Source organism: Hippocampus bargibanti, linkage group LG02 (genome assembly GCF_051943395.1).
Source record: "Hippocampus bargibanti isolate YZ-2025 linkage group LG02, ASM5194339v1, whole genome shotgun sequence".
Lineage (NCBI taxonomy): Eukaryota > Metazoa > Chordata > Actinopteri > Syngnathiformes > Syngnathidae > Hippocampus > Hippocampus bargibanti.
The window spans coordinates 24706622-24728641 of record NC_142735.1 but is presented as its reverse complement, the minus strand read 5'-3'; the positions used below and the strand labels follow the sequence as shown (position 1 = coordinate 24728641).

The following is a 22020-nucleotide window of genomic DNA, read 5'->3' as shown; positions in this document are numbered from 1 at the left end:
TCGAATTAAGACTCAGAATCTTACATCTAATCAGTGACGTGCAGTCAGGGGAGGCAGGTGAGGCAGTGCCTCACCTGTCATCATGGAAAGCTGTCATGGAAATATCAAATGAAAAAATAAATTAAACAGTCATATGTATTTAGTGATTTGTACTTTAACGTTCTTGTCCATTTAACTTCACCGTTTTTGATTTTTTTCTTTCAAAATCGCTGAATTTTCACATTTACCGTTCAAATACTAAGTAGAGACGAGCGGTGAGGCAGCAGCCGGCTGAGCCTCAACATGGATTGCGCATTCACTATGCTAACTGTGCTGGCTTGCTTTGCAGTGAGACCGCATTGCTGTCCTTCTGCATATCGCTATTAAAGCGTTCAAACACGTTTAGTGTATGAACTAAATTTCTACAGTTTAGTTGGTGTATAGAATTATAAACACTGTACTACAGTGTTTATTATGTTTTATTTTTATCAAAACTCTGTACGTAGGTGAGGCACACAGTTCTCACGCCTCATGACAGGGGGCGCTTCTGATTCCAGAGATACTTGCGACTCCACGGCTGCAGAATAATAGAATTAGGGACAGCAAGCTACAGTAAACAGTTAGCAAGTAAAGTGCAACCCTGCAGTCATTTTTTCGTGTTGCTTGGCCTCATTTTCAGAATGGAGGATTACATATCTAAATTGAAAGAATTTTCCAAACTGGACTTTCAATCGAAGCAGGAGATAATAATTAAAGGAAGACCAACACCGGAGCTAAAAGGTTTGCTTCAGACAACGGGACAGAATACTGGCTCTTTTCAGACGGGCTGGTACACACGAAAAGGCTGGCTGCGTGGATGGCCAGCAAGAAACCGCCTTTTTTGCTTTTCCTGCCTTCTGTTCTCAACTTATGACAATGTCTAGACTCAAATGGGATATTGCGACCTAAATTGACAACGGAGCCTCATCAAACATGAGCGGTCGACCGCGCACATCCAAAGTCAAATCGCGCTAAAAACATTCGGGATGTCCAGGATCGACTTGGCTTTGGATGAACAGCGAAGACTCAACATCAGCATCCACAATGCTAAGGTAAAGGAGAACCGGGAGATTTTAAAAGATCTCATCAATGCCACCGGAAATAATGCAAGTAAAGGCTCTGCTAATCGTGGCAACTATGTTGAACTATTACATGCTTTCGCTGAGAAAGATGACAGGCTAGCGAGTCATTTTGGGACATCCACTGTATTTTCTAGCCTGTGAGACAGAATACAGAACGATTTAATTGAAGCAGTTGGTGATGTCATTAGAAATGACATTAAAAAGGAGATCGGTGCAGCCCCATTTGTTGCTGTAGAAGTAGATGAGATGGTCATTCTCAGCACTGAAAAGACTGAAAACATACAGTCGGAACAGGACTGATCAAGGACGACTTTCTTCACTGGCAGTGATCTCCGTTGAGACAGAGAGACTTTTAAAACTGAAGAAAGATAAGGAAGGCTTCTACAAAAAAGTTATCGATGCCTTTCTTCAGAAGGAGTGGCGCATGGACTTCATTTACAAGTAAAGGTAACACGATAATAACGTTTTTTTGAATTATTTTTTTCTATGCTACAGTTTATATAAAGAATGCTGACATGACATTTTAAACAAAACACGTTAACTGAGTTCATATGTTTGTAAATCTATGATGACGTCAGCCTCAGTGCAGCACTCAGAGCAAATTGGTGGGTTCGGGATGACTTGCATTCTCAGGGCTTCTTGAACTGACAAACAGAGTTGCAGAGGCTCCACAATTTGGAATGAAGATCAGGTTTGTGCAACTTCGACTGTCAGGTCACATCGAATGGCATGAAGGCGTGGAGGGAAAATTGGAAGATGCTCCGGAATTTGACGGTGAGACAGCGAGGAGGCTCAATGAGGGTTGCTAGCTCAAATGTACAAAAACATTTGCAACCTGGCACGCTCACACGCAGAAGTTAATTTCGCAATGGCAACCTGCCAGACCTCACCTTTCCATTCTGCTTTTAAATTACGAGGATGCGTCATTTTTCCATAGAACGAGTCAGACTGCATATAGACGCTTGTGTCAAGGACTCATCTGTCATTTGTCATCCTGAATTGCGCGAGTCTGGTCCAGTCTTCCGTCATGCATGGGCGCTTGCTGGTCTTGATGCTGCTGGCCTGCAGCTGCCAGGCATTTAACTACACGGGCACGGCCTTTACCTACCACCCCCTAAAGGGCTCTGAGAACACGGTACGTACTCTTTCAAGCATAGGTCGTTGTCACCCTTCTTTATGTCAGCTGTCATCACGAGCGAATGCTCCGCAGACCGTCGTTCGGTACAAGTTGGCCTTCCGGGAGTGCGGCAACGTCACCGTGGTGGACTGTCCGTTCAACGACTGCACCATCAATGTGGCATCTGTGAAAAGGGTGGATAAGAACAGCGGACTGTGGTGTCAGGACGAAGTGATCGTGCACGTGAACATCTCAAACTATTTTACACTGAAGTGAGTCTTGAGAAACGCACGTACATTTCCCTCCGCAACAAAATTATCCTCACTGCTAATGGTGGAAGTGATAAACATATTCAATCACATTTTTCAAATACCTGTACAAAAATGCTTTTTTTCAATCTACGTATAGAATGGCAAGACCTAAAAAACATAAACACAGTACAGAGGTAAGCTTAACCCCACGAAAGATTTCGACAAGGCCAGAAAAATCTGTGACGGCAGTGATTTGGGGAACGTGAACCAGGGAACATTTATTTTTGTCCTCAAAACAAAAGGACCAACATCAGCGCTCAGTTTAACTCCATATTTGAAAGCAACAAATCTTGGTGCAATTATTGACTCAGAGATGAATTTTTACAACCCATAAAAGCTTTGACTGAACCTGTCATTTAACATTTGTAAAACATTTAAAAACAATGACAAATATAACAACATACAGCAGTGTCTTAATATTTGTAACTCAAAACCTGCTCACTCGCAGATTAAAAAAAAGGATCCTGTAAAGCAGGGGTGTCCAAAGTCGATCCTCGAGGGCCACCGTCCTGCCTGTTTTCCAGCTCTCCCAGGAGCAACGCACCTGATTCAAATCATCAGGACCATTTTGATGCTGCTTCAGAGCTGGCTGAGGAGCTGATCATTTGAATCGGGTGTGTTGCTCCTGGGAGAGCTGGAAAACAGGCAGGACAGCGGCCCTCGAGGACCGACTTTGGACACCCCTGCTGTAAAGTGTCCTTGAGAGTTTTGAAAGGGGCTTATTAATACAATGTATCATTATTTCGTCTGTGTAAGCTCTCAGTCGTACAGGAGTGGTCCATCGATGAAAAGGTTTCTTCATCTGTACTTCTTTGAAGGTGTCGGACGTTTCGCTTCTTATCCAAGAAACTTCGTCAGCGAACTAAAGTCTTACTGGTAGTTTAGGCCCTATATGTACATCCCTACTGTCCAGACATGGCGGTGCCGGACTCTGCTATGATAGGTCCCTGCTCTCAGGTTGGGGGGAGCAGGGGACTACTCCCTGCAGCTGCTCCACTGATAGTTCATGTCGTTCTGACTAACGACTGGCTTGATTGTCCCACTTCGACCGGTATCACCTCATCAGTATTACTAATCCTACGTTGCCGAAGCAGGCTATTGTATGACTGATCCAAATTGAACCTCACCCCACCAAACCGGTTTAATGAAGGATTTAGTTGTTTTATGAAAATCACTTCTTTTCTTCCCCTTTCAAACCATCTATGTTCTTTCGCTAAGATTTGGATCGTTCCTACAATAGCCTGCTCAGGCAACATAGGATTAGTAATACTGTTGAGGTGATACCAGGGCAAATTGGGCAATTAGGCCAGTCATCAGTCAGGACTTTAGAAGCAATCAGTGCAGGGATTAGTCATTTGCTCCCCCCAACCTGAGAGCAGGGACCAATCATTGCAGAGTCTGGCACCGCCGCGTCTGGACATTAGGGATATATATATATATATATATATATATATATATATATATATATATATATATATATATATATATATATATATATATATATATATATATATATATATATATATATATATATATATATATATATATAGGGCCTAAACTACCAGTAAGACTTTAGTTTGCTGACGAAGTTTCTTGGATAAGAAGCGAAACGTCCGACACCTTCAAAGAAGTACATATGACGCCTGAAGAAACCTTTTCATCGAAGGTATTATTATTCTTAAAACGCAAACATTTTGAATTGGAAACGTTTCAACATGCCCACCCAAAAATACAAATATTTGTCTTGTCATTTTTTTAGCATTCTGTTGTGTTGCACTTTAAAAAAAACATACTGGTAGTGGTAGTAATATAAAGACATAAAAGAATCAATTTTTAAAATTTAATTCTTTGGACGGTGTGCTGATAATTCTGATATGCACGTTTTGTCCCCCGGAGGGCAGTCTGATACCCTAATGCAGTCAAACAAATTGAGACTTTTGAAATAACTTCGTGACCATGTAAGCTGAAAAATTAGTATTTTTACAGAGAACAAATAACATATGTCCATAACATTGAGATTGTAGACTCAAAGGCCGATTTATGTTTTTAATTGGATATATTTCTTAAATTGCTCTTCCAGTCTGGATGGCCTAAAGTGGGTCAACGTAAAAAATAACGTCACAGATGTGCTGGCCGTTGCAAACATCGAGACAGGGATCAGGTCTGACACCGGACGGCCAAATTCATCCCCCCGGACCACCATGATTCCCCTGTACAGGTATGATCGGCCTGACACTGAAGTTTGGGCGCCACGGAAACTAGGCACCACCTTATCGGGTGTTTACATTCATCCCAAGGGTACCATCCAACTGCTATTTGCAATCGAGGATTCCCGTCTTTGACTCGGACGGAGATGATGTTGACTGTTTCCCCTTAGAACCCGATAAGAACACGGATATTTTACAAGTTGTTGACGTGAGTCGAGCCCCAACCTGCAGAATACAACACCCTACTCGATTGCGAGCCCTGTGCTGACTGCTCCTTCTTTACAGCGTTGTTTCATAAACTTCAAGCCCATCATCAATGACAGCAGCGTGGAGGGCACGTATGCCGTGCAGGTGGTCATGAAGGACTTCGCTAGACAAGACTTGATTATAACCGACGCCGCAGGGAACGCCAAGCTTCTCCACAAATATGACATCATCAGCAGAGTCCCCATCCAGTTTGTTCTGCAGGGTGAGAAAGGGCATTTTTGGACCGTACTCGCCTTTGGAATCCTCCAGTGTCCAGTTTCCAGTCACTGTTGGACTAAAGTGGGGACAGTCCAAAACACATCTGGGTTACAAACAGGGGTTCTCTTTTCGTATCTTCAAAGGTACGCACACGCATACACGGTGGCGAGGATTTATAATTTTCAGGCTTTTTCTACATTCGCATTTTAGGCTGTCACAAAAAGGATCACATTCTGTACTTTAAGGCGAAATTCAGTTTCTAATTCACTTATCCCTGACCACATAATACTATACGAGTATTAAAGTCCATAGTTGTGATGCCCAGCTTGGCCAAAACAAACATGCGGATCAAACTTTTAAAGATGGAGGACACTGATTTGCTGTGGCGACCCATTGAAGGGAAAAGCCCAAAGGAAAAGAAGAAGAAGTTGTGATGTCCAGCTTCAAAGTAGCATTGCTAGCATTAGCATAGTTTTCCTATGCTAAAGCTAGCAACGAGCCAAGATTGGTTTTCACAGCCGGTTTAAAGGACAACTGACGCCTCCGGACATGTTGTGTCCATAATTTATAAAATCACTTCAAATGACTTCTACTGAGCGTATTTTACAAAGATTCCACCGCATATAGCTATATTTTACGTTTTAACACTCACGCTGAATATTCAGGAAGTCTTTTTTTTCGAGTTGGTGACGATTCCTACCGTGACGTCACGGAAGGTATCGTCACTGACCAAGAAAGCGACACACAATGCATTTTGGGTACTTTGTTTGGTCCGAAAACATCGTGTTGATGGCGAAATTAGAATGGAAAAACGTAAATAACGCGATGGTGAATCATTGTGTGTTGCACCAAGACTACTATTTGATACTAGTTAGACTAGACACAAATCCCCAGCAAACAAATCAGCCCATTTCCAACGGAGCTTCGGCGCGATCTTGTGCATTTTCTGGGCTCTACATTGGAGTCCAGACGCCTCAAAATGTCACGGAAGGACTTCTTTAATCGATTGCAAACATTTACGCTTTCCTCTTCAGAACTATTTGAGTCATATTCATAACTGGATGAGTAAGAAGAAAGTATCTTCTCCGAATCTGAAGCCATTGTTTTGATTCGCGAGCAAGGCGAAGATGTCCTGGCGTGACGTCACGAACAACGGGGCGGGACCTTCTGAAACTCGCCATTTTTTTAGGTCATTTTGAAGTAGTTTTGGGACACTTTAAGTCATTTTTATTGGTGTTTTGCATTTGACTAAAAATATCAGCCTGTGTGTTTCGGGTATTTTAGATGCTATAAAACATTTTTCTGATGTCAGTTGGGAAACAAAAAATGGTGTCGGTTGTCCTTTAAATGTCATACAGTGTTAGCCTAACACCACAAACGCGTACAACAGTTTGAAGTTTCACTTTTTGAAATATACATTTAACCCCAAATGTATTTATTTTCTTACCTGTGCGGTGAGAACACGTGCAGATTCGGCATGGCTTTTCAAATCATTTCAGCTGCCTGAGGTCCCTTCGCTCTGCTCTTAAGAGAAAAAGTTCTGATGGTAACGGTCACTTTTCTCCTGTTTGAATTTCTAGTGGATCCACCAGTGGAGTCGTGCTATGAAGGAGACATCCTGCCACTGATTGTATCTCCTACACCTGACGATGAAAGTCATCTGTACGCCTTTGTCAACCAGCCCCTGGAGATCAAGATCTACGCACAAGTGGTGCGATCGACGTATGTGTTTCTTTTCATGAATTTACCACCACAGAAACACAATCATCTCTTCCGCTGCCTATTTGTGCTTTGTCATATTCAAGTTAGGAATGTGACTTAATTTATTTTCTGGTGGCATCATACTTTGCTACTCACAGCTGTCTCATTTCGTTGCACAACGGCTATTTAACATGACAAAGATACAATAAAAATATTCATACTCAGCAGAAATACTGATAATTAAGCCCTGGCCCAAATTGGTCTCGAAGTGAGAAACTACCAAATCACAAAACTAAATGAAACAAAAAAGGCCATCACAGATAAAATGAACACAAAAAAGACACCTTGGCATGAACAAGACACATAGATGTTTTTTGTGCGTTTTATAATTTGTGTTTGTCCCCTTTTTTTCATTAATTGTTATTTGGACTTCAGGGCCACTGTAATCAATCACTGCCAGACGATGTACAAATATGTGTCTATTCCAGTGCCATTTTCACTCAAATTGCAGGACCCAAAGAATATTGAGTTTTAGGACTCCATAAACATTTAAAGGACAACTGACGTCACTTTTTTGTTTCCTAACTGACATCAGAAAAACGTTTTATAGCATCTAAAATACCCAAAACACGCAGTATATTTTTATTCAAATGTAAAACACCAATAAAAATTACTTAAAGTGTCTAAAAAGTAGTTCAATTTGAAACCGGAAGTGGCCAGTTTCAGAAGGTCCCGCCCCCATGTTCGTGGTGTCACGGCAAGACGTCTTGCCTTGCTCGAGAATCAAAACAATGGCTTCAGATTCGGAGAATATGCTTTCTTGTTACTCATCCAGTTTTGAATATGATTCAAATAGTTATGAAGAGGAAAGCACACATGTTTGCAATCGATTAAATAATTTATTCCGTGTCATTTTGAGGCAACTGGGGTGGGAAATGTCCCACCCAAAAACGGCAGAACATGGCAACAAAGCCGTGTAAGGAATTAATCAGCCCGTTTCCACAGGCTGATTAATTCCTTACATGGAGCTTTGTCGCCCTCTTCTGCCTCTTTTTGGTCCTACACTACGTTTTCAGACCAAAGTACAGCAAAATGCAACGTGATGGAAGGACTGCTACAATGTGTAATTTTTTTAACGGTCAGGGGCGTTCCTTCAGTGACGTAACATACGGACTCGTCACCAACTCAAAAACAAGACTTCCAGAATATTCAGTGCGAGTCTTAAAACGTAAAATATAGTAAAATACTATATAAAATATAATAGTACTACTATATAATAGTAAATGATATATAATATAAATGTATAATAAATATACAATATAAAAATAATAATAAAATTAAAAAAAATAAAATAAAAATAATAATAAATATATAATATAAATATAATATAAAAGTCTAATAGTACTATAAAATATAATAGTAAAATAGTGTAAAATACGCTCAGTAGAAGTCATTTGAAACCATTTTACAAATTATGGACACAACTTGTCCGGAGACGTCGGTTGTCCTTTAATACAGCGTTAGAAACCTTAGACTCTGTTCTTTCACCAGAAAAAAATATTTCAATCTTACTTGGTTGTAGAGTTATCTGCATTGATCACTCTACCCCAGCAAGAAAAAAACACAACCAGAACAAATTTGGGAATGGTGCTCCACATCATGCTTTTCAATTCCCCAATAAATTTGTGAATGAGTTAATGTCAAAACATCCCAGTGAACAGTAGCTCAATCTATCTGTTCTTCTTATATTGTACATACAAATCCCGGCACACATTGTGGATAATATCTCATTCGGACTTGTCTGCTAGGATCACACAATTGCTGTTCAGCGGGCCTGCCGGCGTAGAGAAGAAGTCACTGGGCAATGGCAATTTTATTCTGACCTGGACGCCAAAGCCGGAGGACGCGGGCCTACGTCACGCCATCTGCTTTGTTGTTGAAGCGACTCTTGATGATTCGTACGTATTTTTCAGAATTGATAATTGGTGTTCTGAGCCTTACTAACCACTCAATTATGCTCTTCCACAGCATATTTAACTCGAGGATGCGCTGTTACATCGTGGCAGTTGACCACTGTGAGTCGAGACTCTTGTCTTTTCTACAAATGATTTTGACACCACCAACACGTGGCAGTGGCAAACTGGTCACATTGACTTCAAAAAAGCAATGACTACAGCACGCTTTGCAAGTCGAACCGTTTTGCTCTGACCAAGCAGAGGATATCATCCGTGGCAAGCTAGCTAGCTAGTTAGCAAACGCCCATTTTGAATGTTTCTAAAAATGCTATTGCACATCTAGTTCAAGGCCTAGCAGATAGGTGGCGGCGGTGAGCCAACTAATGAAAGCTGCATGACTTTTGCCTTTAGTGCTTATGGTGTTGGATGCGAGGTTCGTGTCCCGAAGCCCCAATTCCCTCGACAGAATATGGAATGTCGGCTTACCGCGGGTATGTAGTCAACATTTCACATTCACAGCACAATGATGCACACCGTTTAAGTGACACTTGTTGTCCTGCAGCTGAAGAAGGAGCTAGTGGATCGAGGACTGCCTAATGACATCACGCTGAGAGTAGTGGACTTCCAAGAGGAGTTTATAGATGATTGATTGATATATTATTGAACAAAGACTCATGAAACCTTATCATTCCCTCTAATCATCCATAAGGATCCTTTTTTTTCTCCGCATCAATTGTTTCAACAAAAACGATGACCATTTTGAAATTTTATTTTAGCTTTGCAATGCCACTAATGTATCAGGTGACCTTTATCTTCATATGGTGAAATTATTTTATTCAATGTAAATATTTGCACAAAGTTGCACTTTTACTTGTTGTCATTTATTTGAATAGTGGAACTAGTTCTGTCGCCACAAGACCACATAAGTCAGCATCTATTTGTGGCAGAGGGTTGTGTCAGGAAGAGCATCCGATGTAAAAGTTTGGCCAGAATAAACATGCGAATCAAACCTGTGATTCGCTGTGAAGAAGTCTGCCATATTGACAATGCCACTGTATTAGATGTATTTTGATAAAGCCACATCAGTGACCTGACTTCAGTGTTTTTTTCCCCCCCGGTCTATCTTTCAATGCGATACAGTGAATGAAATGTTTTAGTAGTTATTATCAAGCAAATTACATACTCGTATTATCGACAACTTTAAGCACCACAAAACTGATATCGTGCAATGCCCAAAGCTGCAGTGTCGGATCTGGAATTGTGGTCTCCCGTCGGTGGGCCACTAAGACAATGAAACCACAAACATATGACTTTAATAAGAAATTAATTGATTACTGTTTTTGAAATCTGTCAGCTATGATAGTTCAAGTATTGTTCATGTGAGTGTAACCTGAGTAACAAAAGTACAGTATGTATTGCAAAATTTCAATGTTATTTATTACACATGATAATTTTAACATTCCGGTACGTAATTAACAAATTGACACATGCGATTTGCCTTTGTGGGACACATAAAATGACACGATGGGTCGGAATTGGCCCTCGATCCTTGAGTTTGACTTCCTCTCATGTACCCTGTAATCGGATAATAGAAACATTCCTCTGTTGAAATGGCAGTCCCTGAAAGGGTTAATGTATTTATAATGATAATAATAAGTTTCATTTCTAAGCGTCTTTCAAAACTCTCAGTCACTTTACAGTCATAGGATTGGTTTTTCTGCGGTTGAGAAGCTGCAGCCACATGTGCCAGCGTTCACTCAACCCGGAAGTAACTCAAATAGATAAAAAGTTAGCCAGTTAGCTAATAGATAGCCAACTAGACCGTTAGCTAATTAGCTCGATAGCCATACAGCTAATAAATAGCCAGCTACATAGCTATAGCAATAATACATTTCATTTCGAAGCGCCTTTCAAAACTCTCAAGATAGCAAATGGATTGCAAATAGATAGCCAGCGAGGTAGCTAGATAATAGATAGCAAATATATTGCCAGCTAGCTGATAGAAAATGGATAGCAAATAGATAGCTAGCTAGGTAGCTAGACAAATAGCTAATGGAAAGCAAATAGATAGCAAAAGGGTAGGTAGCTAGCTAATAGATTTCTGTGCGGCAGCGATAGCTACAGATCTGCTTTGGGCATCAAAGCCGTTAAGATTGGCGACATTGTGCCATGGTTTGCCCGTAACATTTTTTAAAGCAATCTGCGAGTCTTTGCCGTGATCCTGTGCTGTTGATTCATTTTTATTTTTTTTAATTCCGATCAGCTCGGAGTAGTTTGGAGTTGCAGGTCTGGTGAGGAATGGAAAAAAACATTGCTGCACAACGGGGTGGGGCAAAAAGGCTTCAATGGGGCCTGCGGCAAGATTCAAGATACATTTTATTAGTCTCACAATGGAGGAATTCACAATTCACAGCAGCAGTTATTTGATTTCAATGTTTTTTTCTCACTCTCACTCTTCATCAATTTATTCACCAACATATTTTATGCAAAGAATAAAACTCCTACCCAGGAATTTCTCCAATGTGAGACAAATAAAGGTAATCTAATCTCATATCGCACGAGGCTATGTTGACAGTTTATAGCTAACAGCAGTTGCAGAGTTGATTTTGCCTTGGGGTAAAGACCCTGTTTGGTTATGGAACATGGAAGAGTGCCCCATAAAAAAAGATGACTCCTTACTGCGAAACAGTTTAAAATAAAGCATACAATGCTGTGGATTAATAGGAAATCACCGATTTGAAATAAACTACGAGCAACATCCCTGGGAAGACAAGATAAAGTGTTGACAAGACAAAAGCTGCAGTTGAGATATCTTTATTGGGTCACGTGCATCAGAAGTAGTTGCCAGGTTCTCGCCCACGCCGCCTCCTGTAGCCTCCTCGCCAGCCAGGTCGTCTCCCCCAGTAGTTAATGTTGGGCGCTGGCAGCAAACCGGGTGACTCGTCAGCCTCGTCGGTGTTGCAACCCACTGACGGGTGATGATGAGGAGGTGCCATGTGACCTCCTGCAGGGATGTGAGCCAAAGGGACTGCACTTCCCTTCCCGAAAAAGGGAAATAAATACATTTGTTCATTTGAATCAAGAGTGGGGATTATAAGTAAACTGAAACAGGGACAGTGAAACGAGGGGAAACTTTGATTGGGCTCATTGAATAACTTTTTAAATACGTACCACCTGAGCAAAAATATTTTCTGAATTGGTTCTTGCTTTGCTAAATAGTTACGTTGTATTTATCTTGCATTTCATCTTTAAACTTATGAACAAAAAAAATCATATTTTTTTCCCCTACATCATGCAAGGCTTAATATAATTTTAGTGACTGATATGAAAAATAACGAGTCACTAGAGTGACTTGGTTAACAAAAATTCTCATTAGGATGAGAAACTCTCATCCAAACCATAAAAATATTTGTCATATGTGTGCATGAGAGACTGAATAGCTACGTCTCCATTTTTGTTTTGAGGATGTATCGAGTTTGAGAAGCCAATGAGGAATCATGCAATGATGCTAACAATTTAAATTAGGCACATGAATCCACCCAAAAGTAAGTCAAACAGCCAATAAATAAATAAACAAATAAATAAATAAATAAATAAATAAATTAGGGTCCAATCAGGCGCTGGAGGGGCTGACGACATATTAAACCATGATAGTCTACTTAAAAATTGTCCGCACCATAATGTTCTGTGGCTCTACTGTCTTAACATATAATTGAACAACGCAACAAAATCCATTCACTAGCAAACTCCAGGGCGGGGCGGCGAGCGGATTGGGGGAATTTTGTAGCGTGTCATTTAGTGAAAATGATATCACAGCTGCCTGGGGCTCAGGTAACAACTATTTACAGCTCACCTGTTTTTCGAGTTTGCTCATGTGACCAGTCAGCCCCTGAACCCAAAGCAACTGTTTGGTCAATTTTATAAAGTGGCAAAACTGCTGATTGATTAAAAATAAATAATAAGATTCATGAGTTTAGTTCCGTACAATTCAATGTCCGTCCATCGGTTAGTCAGTCAGTCCCTGCCCGCCTTATAATACCCCCACCACTCGAACAACCCATTTTCCCCAATAGCATCCACCAACACATACAAAGAGAAAAGAGTTCAAGAAGACAGTTTGTTCAACCCCCCCCCCCCCCCCGAAGTGTGACAAAGACATACAATACCAGCGCTGGAGTGATGTCAGGTTGCGGCATCACCTTCACGCCATCCTCACCTGAAAAAAGGCAAGAATTTTGTAAATGACAGGATGCGTGTGATCACACAAATTGAAAAAAATACGACTGCTGAAAAAAAAGTTCAGAATATTGGGACATCAAGTGAAATTGCAGGATGAACTGACAATGCACTGAATCTCTCCAGGCCGTTCCTCTCCTTCTCCCTGTGCGAGAATGTATTTTTTTTCTTCTTCCGTATAACGATTTGTTCAAGGGCACAAAGATGTGTAAACGGTCTCAAACACTTTCTCGTCACATAGAAATTCTCAACATGTTCAAAAATTGACAGCGGCAAGAACAACTGCTAAACTGTTTGGGAACGTCTTTGCAACATTGAACTGACCGCCAGGTCGCAAAAATGTCACGATATGCCCAGATGCTTGCTGTTAAGCTCTGCCACCGGGTCAGATAAGTTATTCACATTTAAACTTTACTCGGCCTTTTTGAAAGCTGCCAATGAAGTCCACCTGGAAAGACAAAAGTGCATTTTACGTTCCTCCTGAGTTTTTCACCCATAAGCAGAATGCAGTGATGCCTTGAGGGGCTTCTTAATTCATTCCGTGACCACGTTGGAAAGTCGAAACATCCCACCGCATTGATATGATAGGACTAATAATTAATGCGTTTCAGACTCCGGCAAAATAGATTTCTATCCATCCATCTATCACCGAGCACCCAATAATTGTTGTAAATGAGAATGGTATCTCGCCAAAAACTGGAGTCGGGTCACTTGTGTGTCAAAGCAACACCGCAGTACCACGTGCAGACGAGTATGTGGGTACCCATATTATATGTCAGTGCTGTATTGTCTGGAAAAGCTGGTAGAAAGCCTCTGTGGAGAAGACTGGCGTGGGGGTCCGGCGGGTGTGATGGCAACACGGCACACTGGGGACTCTGCATCCCGGATGCTGCCGTGTGATGCTGTTGCCCCGGCAATGCTTGATACGAGGGACTTTGGGGCTCGGGCCACGTTTCAGGGTAGCCCTGAGCAGGCTCACTTGGTTGCGCGGTGACTGCCCCGGAGGAATAGGCAGGCTGGAGGGGCCCCACAAGGGGGCAGTGAGGGATCTGGGGCGGGTGGATTCGGGGCTGCATGATGTGGGCCTGCTGGAGGGGGAGCAGGTAGAGGTAGGGCATGTAGAAGGGCCAAGTGTATGCCTGAAACACAACAAACAGCCACATTTACAAATTGGGTGTTGACATAAACAGCATGTTTTACAAAAAATGCTGCCCCTATTGCTTTTTTGTGCTCCTTGCATGAACCTCTTTTAATAGCAAAATCGCTTACTTTGGCGGCAATTGGGCAGCATTACAGAAGATTCATGATTGTTCTGTCATGGCTAAATTTTGAGTTTATTGACGGAAAGATTATTTGTGGAACGTGCCAGTGTGGATTTGCGCGGCAGGTGTGAGGTCAGACCAATTCGCGGTCGTATTTTTTTTAGGCGTGGCTGCTCGTTAATTCTATCGTGAAGGCGATTTGTTTTCAATCATTTAACTCGTTCACTGCCATTCCCGAATTAATTTGGGAATTGAAAAGCATGATGTGGCGCGCCATTCCCAAATTTGTTCTGGTTTTGTTTTTTCTTGCGGGGGTTCTTCTACAAGCTTCGGTCAGACCTCTGGCAATGTCTTTCCCTCTCGCAAGGGGACAGCATTTGCCTTTTGTACAGCCACCCCCATTTCATGCTCAGATAACTCCAGACCCATATAACTTAGGAATTAACTTTTTCTGATGAAAGAAGAGAGTCAATGGCTGTAACCCGAGTTCCCGATTGTGTGCATGTTACATGCATGGTCGGTCCTCGTGCTTTACCTTCACACCCAAGTTGAAGAAAAACCTCAGGACGTTGAGATCTGTGGAAGCAAAATCATCAGTCAGCGGGGCAAGACTGGATGACGTCATGTGACTGCAACACCAAAATTGACATTCCTCACCCTGGGGGAGGTCTTCTCCTGAAGTGTGGAGAGAAAATTGGGGAGCGGGGAGAACATCGCCATTCTCTCCCTGGGGGAATCCAGGATATAGCGGGTCCTGGTAGAGATGGTGTACGAGGATGCCTCCGGGAAGAGGCGTGAGGTGTCCAAGTGGCAGAGGAGTGGCAGTCAACAACTGGGGGAACCCAGAAGGGGCAACGGGGATGCTCTCGTGAGCTGCTGAAGTCTCACAGGGATTCTGGAGCATTGGGTGGATAAGGGGAGAACAAGTAGGCGCCGACTGGATTTGAGGGTTCTGGTTGTGTGGGGGATTCCAAGCGTTGCCGCCGACATCAGTCACCTGATCCTTCAGTTCTTGAAGGGACCTTGGATCCATAGTTGCACAACCCGCTGACACACTTTCAGCATCTCCGCAATCTGGATATTTAACTGAAAAGACATTACAGAACTATTATTCTATACTTTTCACATCCCCCCCAAAAAAGTTTGGGTACAGGCCCATCCCGTTCTCTCAATAAGGGCCCATATCTTACTTGATCTTTGAGCTGAAAGTCGCTGGGCATCGGTGACGCGAGGATGAGGAAGCATCGGTGATGAAGATGAGGAGTTGGGGTAGACCGGTGGCCCGGGTGAGGAAAAACGGGGGATGAAGGCCCTCGCATCCCCGGGAGACGGTGCGATGGGCGCGATGAAGGTGGGGGCCGGAACGCAAGCAGGAGCAGGGGAGGGACTTTTTGAGGATGGGACGGCAGCGCCCGTCGAAGGAGGCGCAGAGGGACTTTGAAGAGGTCCAGTGGGACGAGTCTCTCTTTCCCGAGTTGAGGGAGAACGTGTTTCAACAGCTTCACCTGGACGCTAAAGATAACTGATTTTATTCTCCCCTTAAGAAAAATAGAATCCAAAGAATGACGGACGGGTGGATCGCGAACCCCAAGAGCCGGAAAGCTGAGCTCATCCCTGAGACGGATCTCCACCAGCGCCATATTCTTCAATGCCTCCTCTTTTGCCAAACGCTCCTCCTCAGTCAAGCCAAAAGACAAAGTCTGAGGTGCACTCCTCCTGAAGAACAGCAACAAAACTGGGTACATTCCCGGGAACAAATGAAAAAGTTTCACATTTACGTATAAAGTCTGAGCTCCTCATGCCAAGGCTTTTTCAGGTGTGCACGTCCTCTTGGGCCCGAAGGAGACTCCCTGGGGATAGAGGAAGACTTGTGTCCAGACTTGCCGGTGCACCAAGGCGCCTCTGGAAGACAAAACAAACCTTGACTCAGATACCGCACCACGTGAAAAAGGTCTGTTTTACAACATCGTCATCTGACATTCTCAAACATGCCAGTACCTTGCCGTGCGTTGATAACCCTCCCGTCGCGGCGGACGGCATCGCTGCATCCCGGGCTTTCCGTTGTCACGGGTCGCAGGCTCCTCAGAGGAACATGTCTGCCATGAGACACATGCGGCAATTAGCGAGAGCGCGCGTCTACGGCTGTGCCTTGAGATACGAGTGAACTCGGCATGCGAATTTTGGGGGGGGGGGGGGAGACAAGCAGCGGCGCAGCTGATTATTTTTTGCGATGTCTAATAAATGTCTGTATAGCCCAACTCATTCACTGCCAGACAATGTGCAAAAACGTGTCCACTCCAGTGCCAGGGTTTTTGTCATTGTCACTCAAATTGCAGGGTCCACAGAATATTGCATTTTAGAACTACATAAGCATTCAATTCAGCGTAAGAAACCTTAGACTCTCTTCTTTCATCAGAAAAAACGAATTAATTCCTAAATTATATGGGTCTGGAGTTAAGAGCTTGAAATGGTGGAGGCTGTACAAAATAAAATACAATCCAATACATACATATCGATTTACACCTCGCTTCAACAACAGCTGAAGCTGTAACAAAGTACTTTTTGTAAGTACAGCATTTAAAACATACATAAACAAATAAATAAATAAATAAATAAATAAATAAATAAATAAATACACAAACAGATAAACTCACAAATGCCAAAAGTCCCACGATACATGACATCATAGTGAAAGTACAACTCCATTTGTAAATTTGTGTAACTCACAGTTGGCCTTGCTCTTCCGTGTAGACCCTCACCAGATCATCACCAGGCAGGACTTCCTCAATGGTGGCATTGTAGCTCTGTTTAGTTTCCTCCAGCCACACCTAACAATAGTTAAACAGCAATTAGTTTGTGTAGACATTGGAAAAAAAGACAAAGGAACATTGACCAAAAGTGAATGTGACGTGACGGACCTGACATTTTTGGCCCACAGTGTACTGGATCTCCGCAGCCAAGCAATAATCCCACTTGAGTTGCGCTGAAAGATATTCCATTTTCTTAGCGCGTGTCGATTTACATGGGAGGGAAAAAAATACAGTCAAACCTCTGTTTTTGACCATAATCCGTTCTAGAAACCTGTTTGAAAACCAATTTGGTGAAACATTAAAACATTTCTCATTATAATCAATGTCTGTTTTTTTTTATCATGATTGCACAATACAAATCGCCTGCTCACAATGGAACTCTACCGGAGGGTAATGTGTCGGTCACAATGAGACGTGACGTATAAGGAAGTGTAGGGGGAGTTGAGTGGTGCATTCAGGTGCACTCAATTTGGTCGAGAACCCATTTTCGGTTGTAAACCGAGGCATAAAGAACCCAAAATTTTGGGTCAAAAACCAAATTGGTCAAGAACCGAGACATTCGAAAACCGAGGTTTGACTGTATGTAAATAGATATAGATATATATCGATCTATATCTCGAGAGAGAGAGAAAGAGAGAGATATACCCGTTCCTTACCCTTTGTGGACTTGTGCCATACATCATATGCAACATTTCGGTACAGACTCTCACTCAGTGACCGCCGCACACTTTCTGGTAAAACAAGGCCGCGGGATTGCGCCTGTATTCACACAAAGCGCATTGTGAGATTGATACTCTCCACAAACAAGCTCACTTGCAAAATCCTATTTTACCCAAAAACCCAAACGTTTGTGTCACCCTTGTCCGACTGTTGTTGCTCCTCGACGAGTTGCCGGTGTCCGAGTCGTCGCTGCTGACGCACGGCGCCATGTGCTCGTCGCTCAGCCATTCGCAAGCTCGTCCGCTGGACTGATAGGAAGCCACTTTCTGCCGGCTCACCTGGAAGACGTCGACGTACAGCAGCTCGTACAAGATGGCTGCCGCGCAAACACATTACTAATCACACTGGATTTACCGCACGGTCTTCCAGTGAGGACAAACGGCGTCCGTCAAATGTGTTCAAATGGCTTTCTGTAGCACATGGACTAGATCTGGTACTCACACTGGCAGAGTGCTGCATTCTTTATACGACTTATCGGATAAACGCTGTCGTAGTGATTCCCGTTCAGAAATGAGAGTTGGAACTGTGGGGGGAAAAAAGTTACCTGAATGGCGAATGGCATGAAGTCATTGTGGCGAACTGGTCTGTGAAACAGACCTTTTCCTTGAACTTGTTGCCTGTGATATCCACGGAAGATTTGCCAGGCTCTTGAAAGATCACAAAATCTCTCCTATACACACACACACACACACACACACACACACACACAAACCAAAAAAATAAATCACTCAAAGCTGAAATTAAGCTCAAAACTGGACCAGACATCCGGACTTGTGCTGACTTGAACATGATGGCCAGCGCGTTCATTTCCACCTCGCCTGCCCACTGCTGAAAAAAAATTATTAAAAGACAGTTAGCATTCTTCAGGACATTCAAAATTGGTGTGACGCTATTAACAAAGGGGGTCTCACTTGCGGATCTTGAAGCTGCTGCAGGTACGCTTCAAAATCACCTTCGATAAACTTCACAAACACAAATGTCAAAAAGTTCCAGAGATGATAGCAACACTTCATATCAAGTCTCTTATTACAAACTAAAGCATGTGTCAAAGTTTGGGTACACCCACAATGAAGAGCTTGTTGAGTTGTGCCAACAGATATCAGGGGTTGCATTATGCCGTTATTTTTTTAGTGTTTCAACATGATACCGCGGCTTATTTATTTCTAACTGCATGTATTGTTTCGTATAGAGATGGTAAATTTATTTGAATTTAACTTTTAAGTTTAACCTTTACATGTAGCACAATACCGACAATAAAAATGGTTGTAATGTCTCATGCTGCTGTATTTTGATGTTGACAGTTGGACTTTGAAAGCTCAGCAGTTTTGGTTTTTCTTCAGTGGGTACACAGGACAGTTTTAGAACCACGGAGGATAACTTCATAGCACATGGAGACAATAAAAGCACATCAAACAAAAAAATGCATCAGCACCTTCATCCCACAAGCTCCTTGGATTTCACGTGAAATGCACAAAAAGACCAAAGCATAGCAGAATTGGCCTAACCACAGCAAGAGAAATAAAACTTTTAGTATCTTTGAGGACAGCGCCATCTAATGGAGCGGATGATTTATTGCCACCTCCAGTGAAAAAAAAAAAATATAACAGCATACAGCATTCAAGATAATTAAGCAGCAAAGCACGTAGTTACATAAAAAGCAGCGTCCACCATGTCACTTAGGTAGCCAAAAAGAGGCGACAAATTCTACATAGAAACGGCTCACTGTAAAATCTGCAATCTTAAAATAATATGCCACACAGGAACAGGGAGGATTTTTTTGGTAGGGGGGTTGTCTACATAAATTAAAAATACAATTTTGTATTTCGTTAGATGGACACAAATCTGTGTCAGTGATAAATATGCAAAGAATGCAGTTATCAGGAAGAAATATCAACAAGCAGCAGTAAATATCCAGAAGCAAACAAGATTTATCACGACTTAAAGGACAACCGACATCAGTTTTTTGTTTCCTAATTGACATCAGAAAAACGTTTTATAGCATCTAAAATACCCAAAACACGCAGTATGATATTTTTATTCAAATGCAAAACACCAATAAAAATGACTGAAAGTGTCCAAAATCTGCAAAAAATTGAGCTGCGAATTGGACATTTTCAGAAAGCCCCGCCCCCAGTTCGTGACGTCACGCCAAGACGTCTTGCATTGCTGGAGAATCAAAACAATGGCTTCAGATTCGGAGAATATGCTTATGAATATGATTCAAATTGTTCTGAAGAGGAAAGCATACATGTTTGCAATCAATTAAAGAATTTATTCCGTGCCATTTTGAGGCAACATTGGGGGGAAATGTCTCACCCAAAAAAAGGCAGAAAATGGCTTCCAAGCTCCTGTGAGGAATTAATCAGCCCGTTTCCACAGGCTGATAAATTCCTTCCATGGAGCTTGGTCGGCCTCTTCTGGTGGCTTTTTGGTGCAACACGAGGTTTTCAGACCAAACAAGGACAGTAAAATACATTGACGTGATGTAAGGACTGCTACAATGTGTCTTTTTTTCGGTCAGGGGCGTTCCTTCAGTGAAGTCACGTACGGACTAGTCACCAACTCAAAAACAAGACTTCCTGAATATTCAGCGCGAGTCTTAAAACGTAAAATATAGCTATATGCAGTGGAATCTTTGTAAAATACACTCAGTAGAAGTCATTTGAAGCCATTTAGCAAATTATGGACACAACTTGTCCCGAGACATCGGTTGTCCTTTAAATATTGGCGAAACAAAGTGACATTTAAGAAACTTTTAGGTTTGTTTTGAAAAACACTTTTGTCATGTGCTCTTCAGTGTATAGGGTGCCCAAACCTCTGCAAATGCTCAAGTTACATTTGGGTTAAATGTGTCCAAGCAACACCTGACTAATCTAAACAATCTTGCTGCGAGGGCCTCTTATCACCATCGAGGCATTTCGCAGAAACGTAACGTGCACTCACTGCCTCATAGATTTCTCTGTGCCGCCCCAAGAAGCGAATACATTGTGCCCGAACTTGTGCGTGAATACTTTGGCAGTGAAAAACCTGAAACAAGAGGATACATAAGCACATAAAACAAAGTGGGACAATAGGGGTATTTTCTTCTTATTTCCGGAAGAACGTTCAACTTGCAAACAGTTTGAAGTAGAGGGAGTGTAGGAAAAGTTCCAAGACTTTACTTTTAGTTATTCCACACAGCACTGCTCTTTGAGAACACACAAGTCTTTTCTTGGCTGGTCAAAAACTAATAAGACTATTACATGCAAAGATATGACAGGTTAAGATTTGAAGGATAGTGGGAAGGGGGTTTCAGGGAATGTTCCTCGGCCCTCTGAGATTTGTCCTTATTTAGGGGTGGTCTTCATAAATTAGCAAAAATATTAATATTCTAGTAAAAAAGGATAATCCAAACCAAAATTGAGACAAGAGCTCATGACTGGAGCTGATCCTATACAGCTGATCCTATACTTCGAATATGAGTTATTGTATCTTTTTTGCCACCTGAGCAACACACTACAATGACAGAGGGCTTCTTAAATGGTGTAATCTGCATTTTGTCGGACAATTCACACGGAAAGAAAAGTTATGGGCAACATACGCGCTACTTGGTTGCAGTTTATGACGTCACGCGAGGTACAATACAGAAATGATGCTTTGTACCTGTTCAGCCACGGCACGAAACAAGCACGAACCGTCCTTGGCGATGCGTTTCCGATGAAGTCCGACGGTGGCCAAGTAGTCGTCCATGAGCGTCTCTTCCTCATTCGCTCCCATGTTGCCAACTCGGTTAATGCTAACTCAGACTTCCGGTGATATTTTTCAGCAACTTGAAACGCACTAAAGACGAGCACTCGCCACTATAAGGTGACGCAAGCATATGACGATGTTCATTTGTGTTTTCAAGGAAGGGCCGCCGCTCTTCCTTTTGAGCTTCCTCGTTCGCAAGGAAGTCGTAAAAGTTACTTTCAGTTGTCTTTTGACGGGCGGTCGTGACGATCAACGCATTTTAAAAAGCGCACCGCTTCCGGGTTATGGACACAAATTTCCCGCCAAACGCACAACGCGGAAGTCACTCAGCCAATAAACACGCGTTGATGAAGTCATCATCTATGCATTGATTGGCTCTCCAAAGTGAGTCATTTGCTCATTTAAAA

At 42.4% G+C, this 22020-nt stretch overlaps 2 protein-coding genes across 7 annotated transcripts; one reads left to right on the top strand and one right to left on the bottom strand.

Moving 5' to 3' along the window:
- The first annotated feature begins 1909 nt into the window (after nt 1-1909).
- Nucleotides 1910-9950, top strand: LOC148902105 (uncharacterized). Its single transcript, XM_088990412.1, has 10 exons — nt 1910-2235; nt 2311-2489; nt 4609-4746; nt 4826-4943; nt 5021-5204; nt 6781-6922; nt 8710-8859; nt 8930-8976; nt 9268-9347; nt 9419-9950. Exons 1-10 carry the CDS (start codon nt 2128-2130, stop codon nt 9503-9505), a joined length of 1233 nt encoding a protein of 410 aa, XP_088846538.1. The 5' UTR covers nt 1910-2127; the 3' UTR covers nt 9506-9950.
- Nucleotides 9951-11215: 1265 nt separating this feature from the next.
- Nucleotides 11216-21879, bottom strand: otud4 (OTU deubiquitinase 4). Of its 6 annotated transcripts, none has more exons than XM_088990407.1 (19): nt 21527-21879; nt 20828-20911; nt 18796-18846; nt 18666-18712; nt 18482-18554; nt 18326-18407; nt 18022-18200; nt 17821-17923; nt 17273-17337; nt 17082-17182; nt 16353-16450; nt 16133-16256; nt 15941-16070; nt 15545-15866; nt 15012-15440; nt 14890-14930; nt 13856-14231; nt 13018-13072; nt 11217-11894 (listed from the first exon to the last, which is right to left on the bottom strand). In XM_088990407.1, the coding sequence occupies exons 1-19, from the start codon at nt 21638-21640 to the stop codon at nt 11603-11605; spliced, it is 2766 nt and encodes a 921-aa protein (XP_088846533.1). In that variant the 5' UTR covers nt 21641-21879; the 3' UTR covers nt 11217-11602. The 6 variants fall into 6 exon arrangements, 5 of the variants coding, with proteins under 5 accessions (XP_088846535.1, XP_088846533.1, XP_088846537.1 ...); XM_088990408.1 differs by having other exon boundaries at nt 11545-11894; nt 13023-13072; nt 21527-21877; XR_016114240.1 differs by having other exon boundaries at nt 11813-11894; nt 13023-13072; nt 13783-14231; nt 21527-21878.
- Nucleotides 21880-22020: the final 141 nt, after the last annotated feature.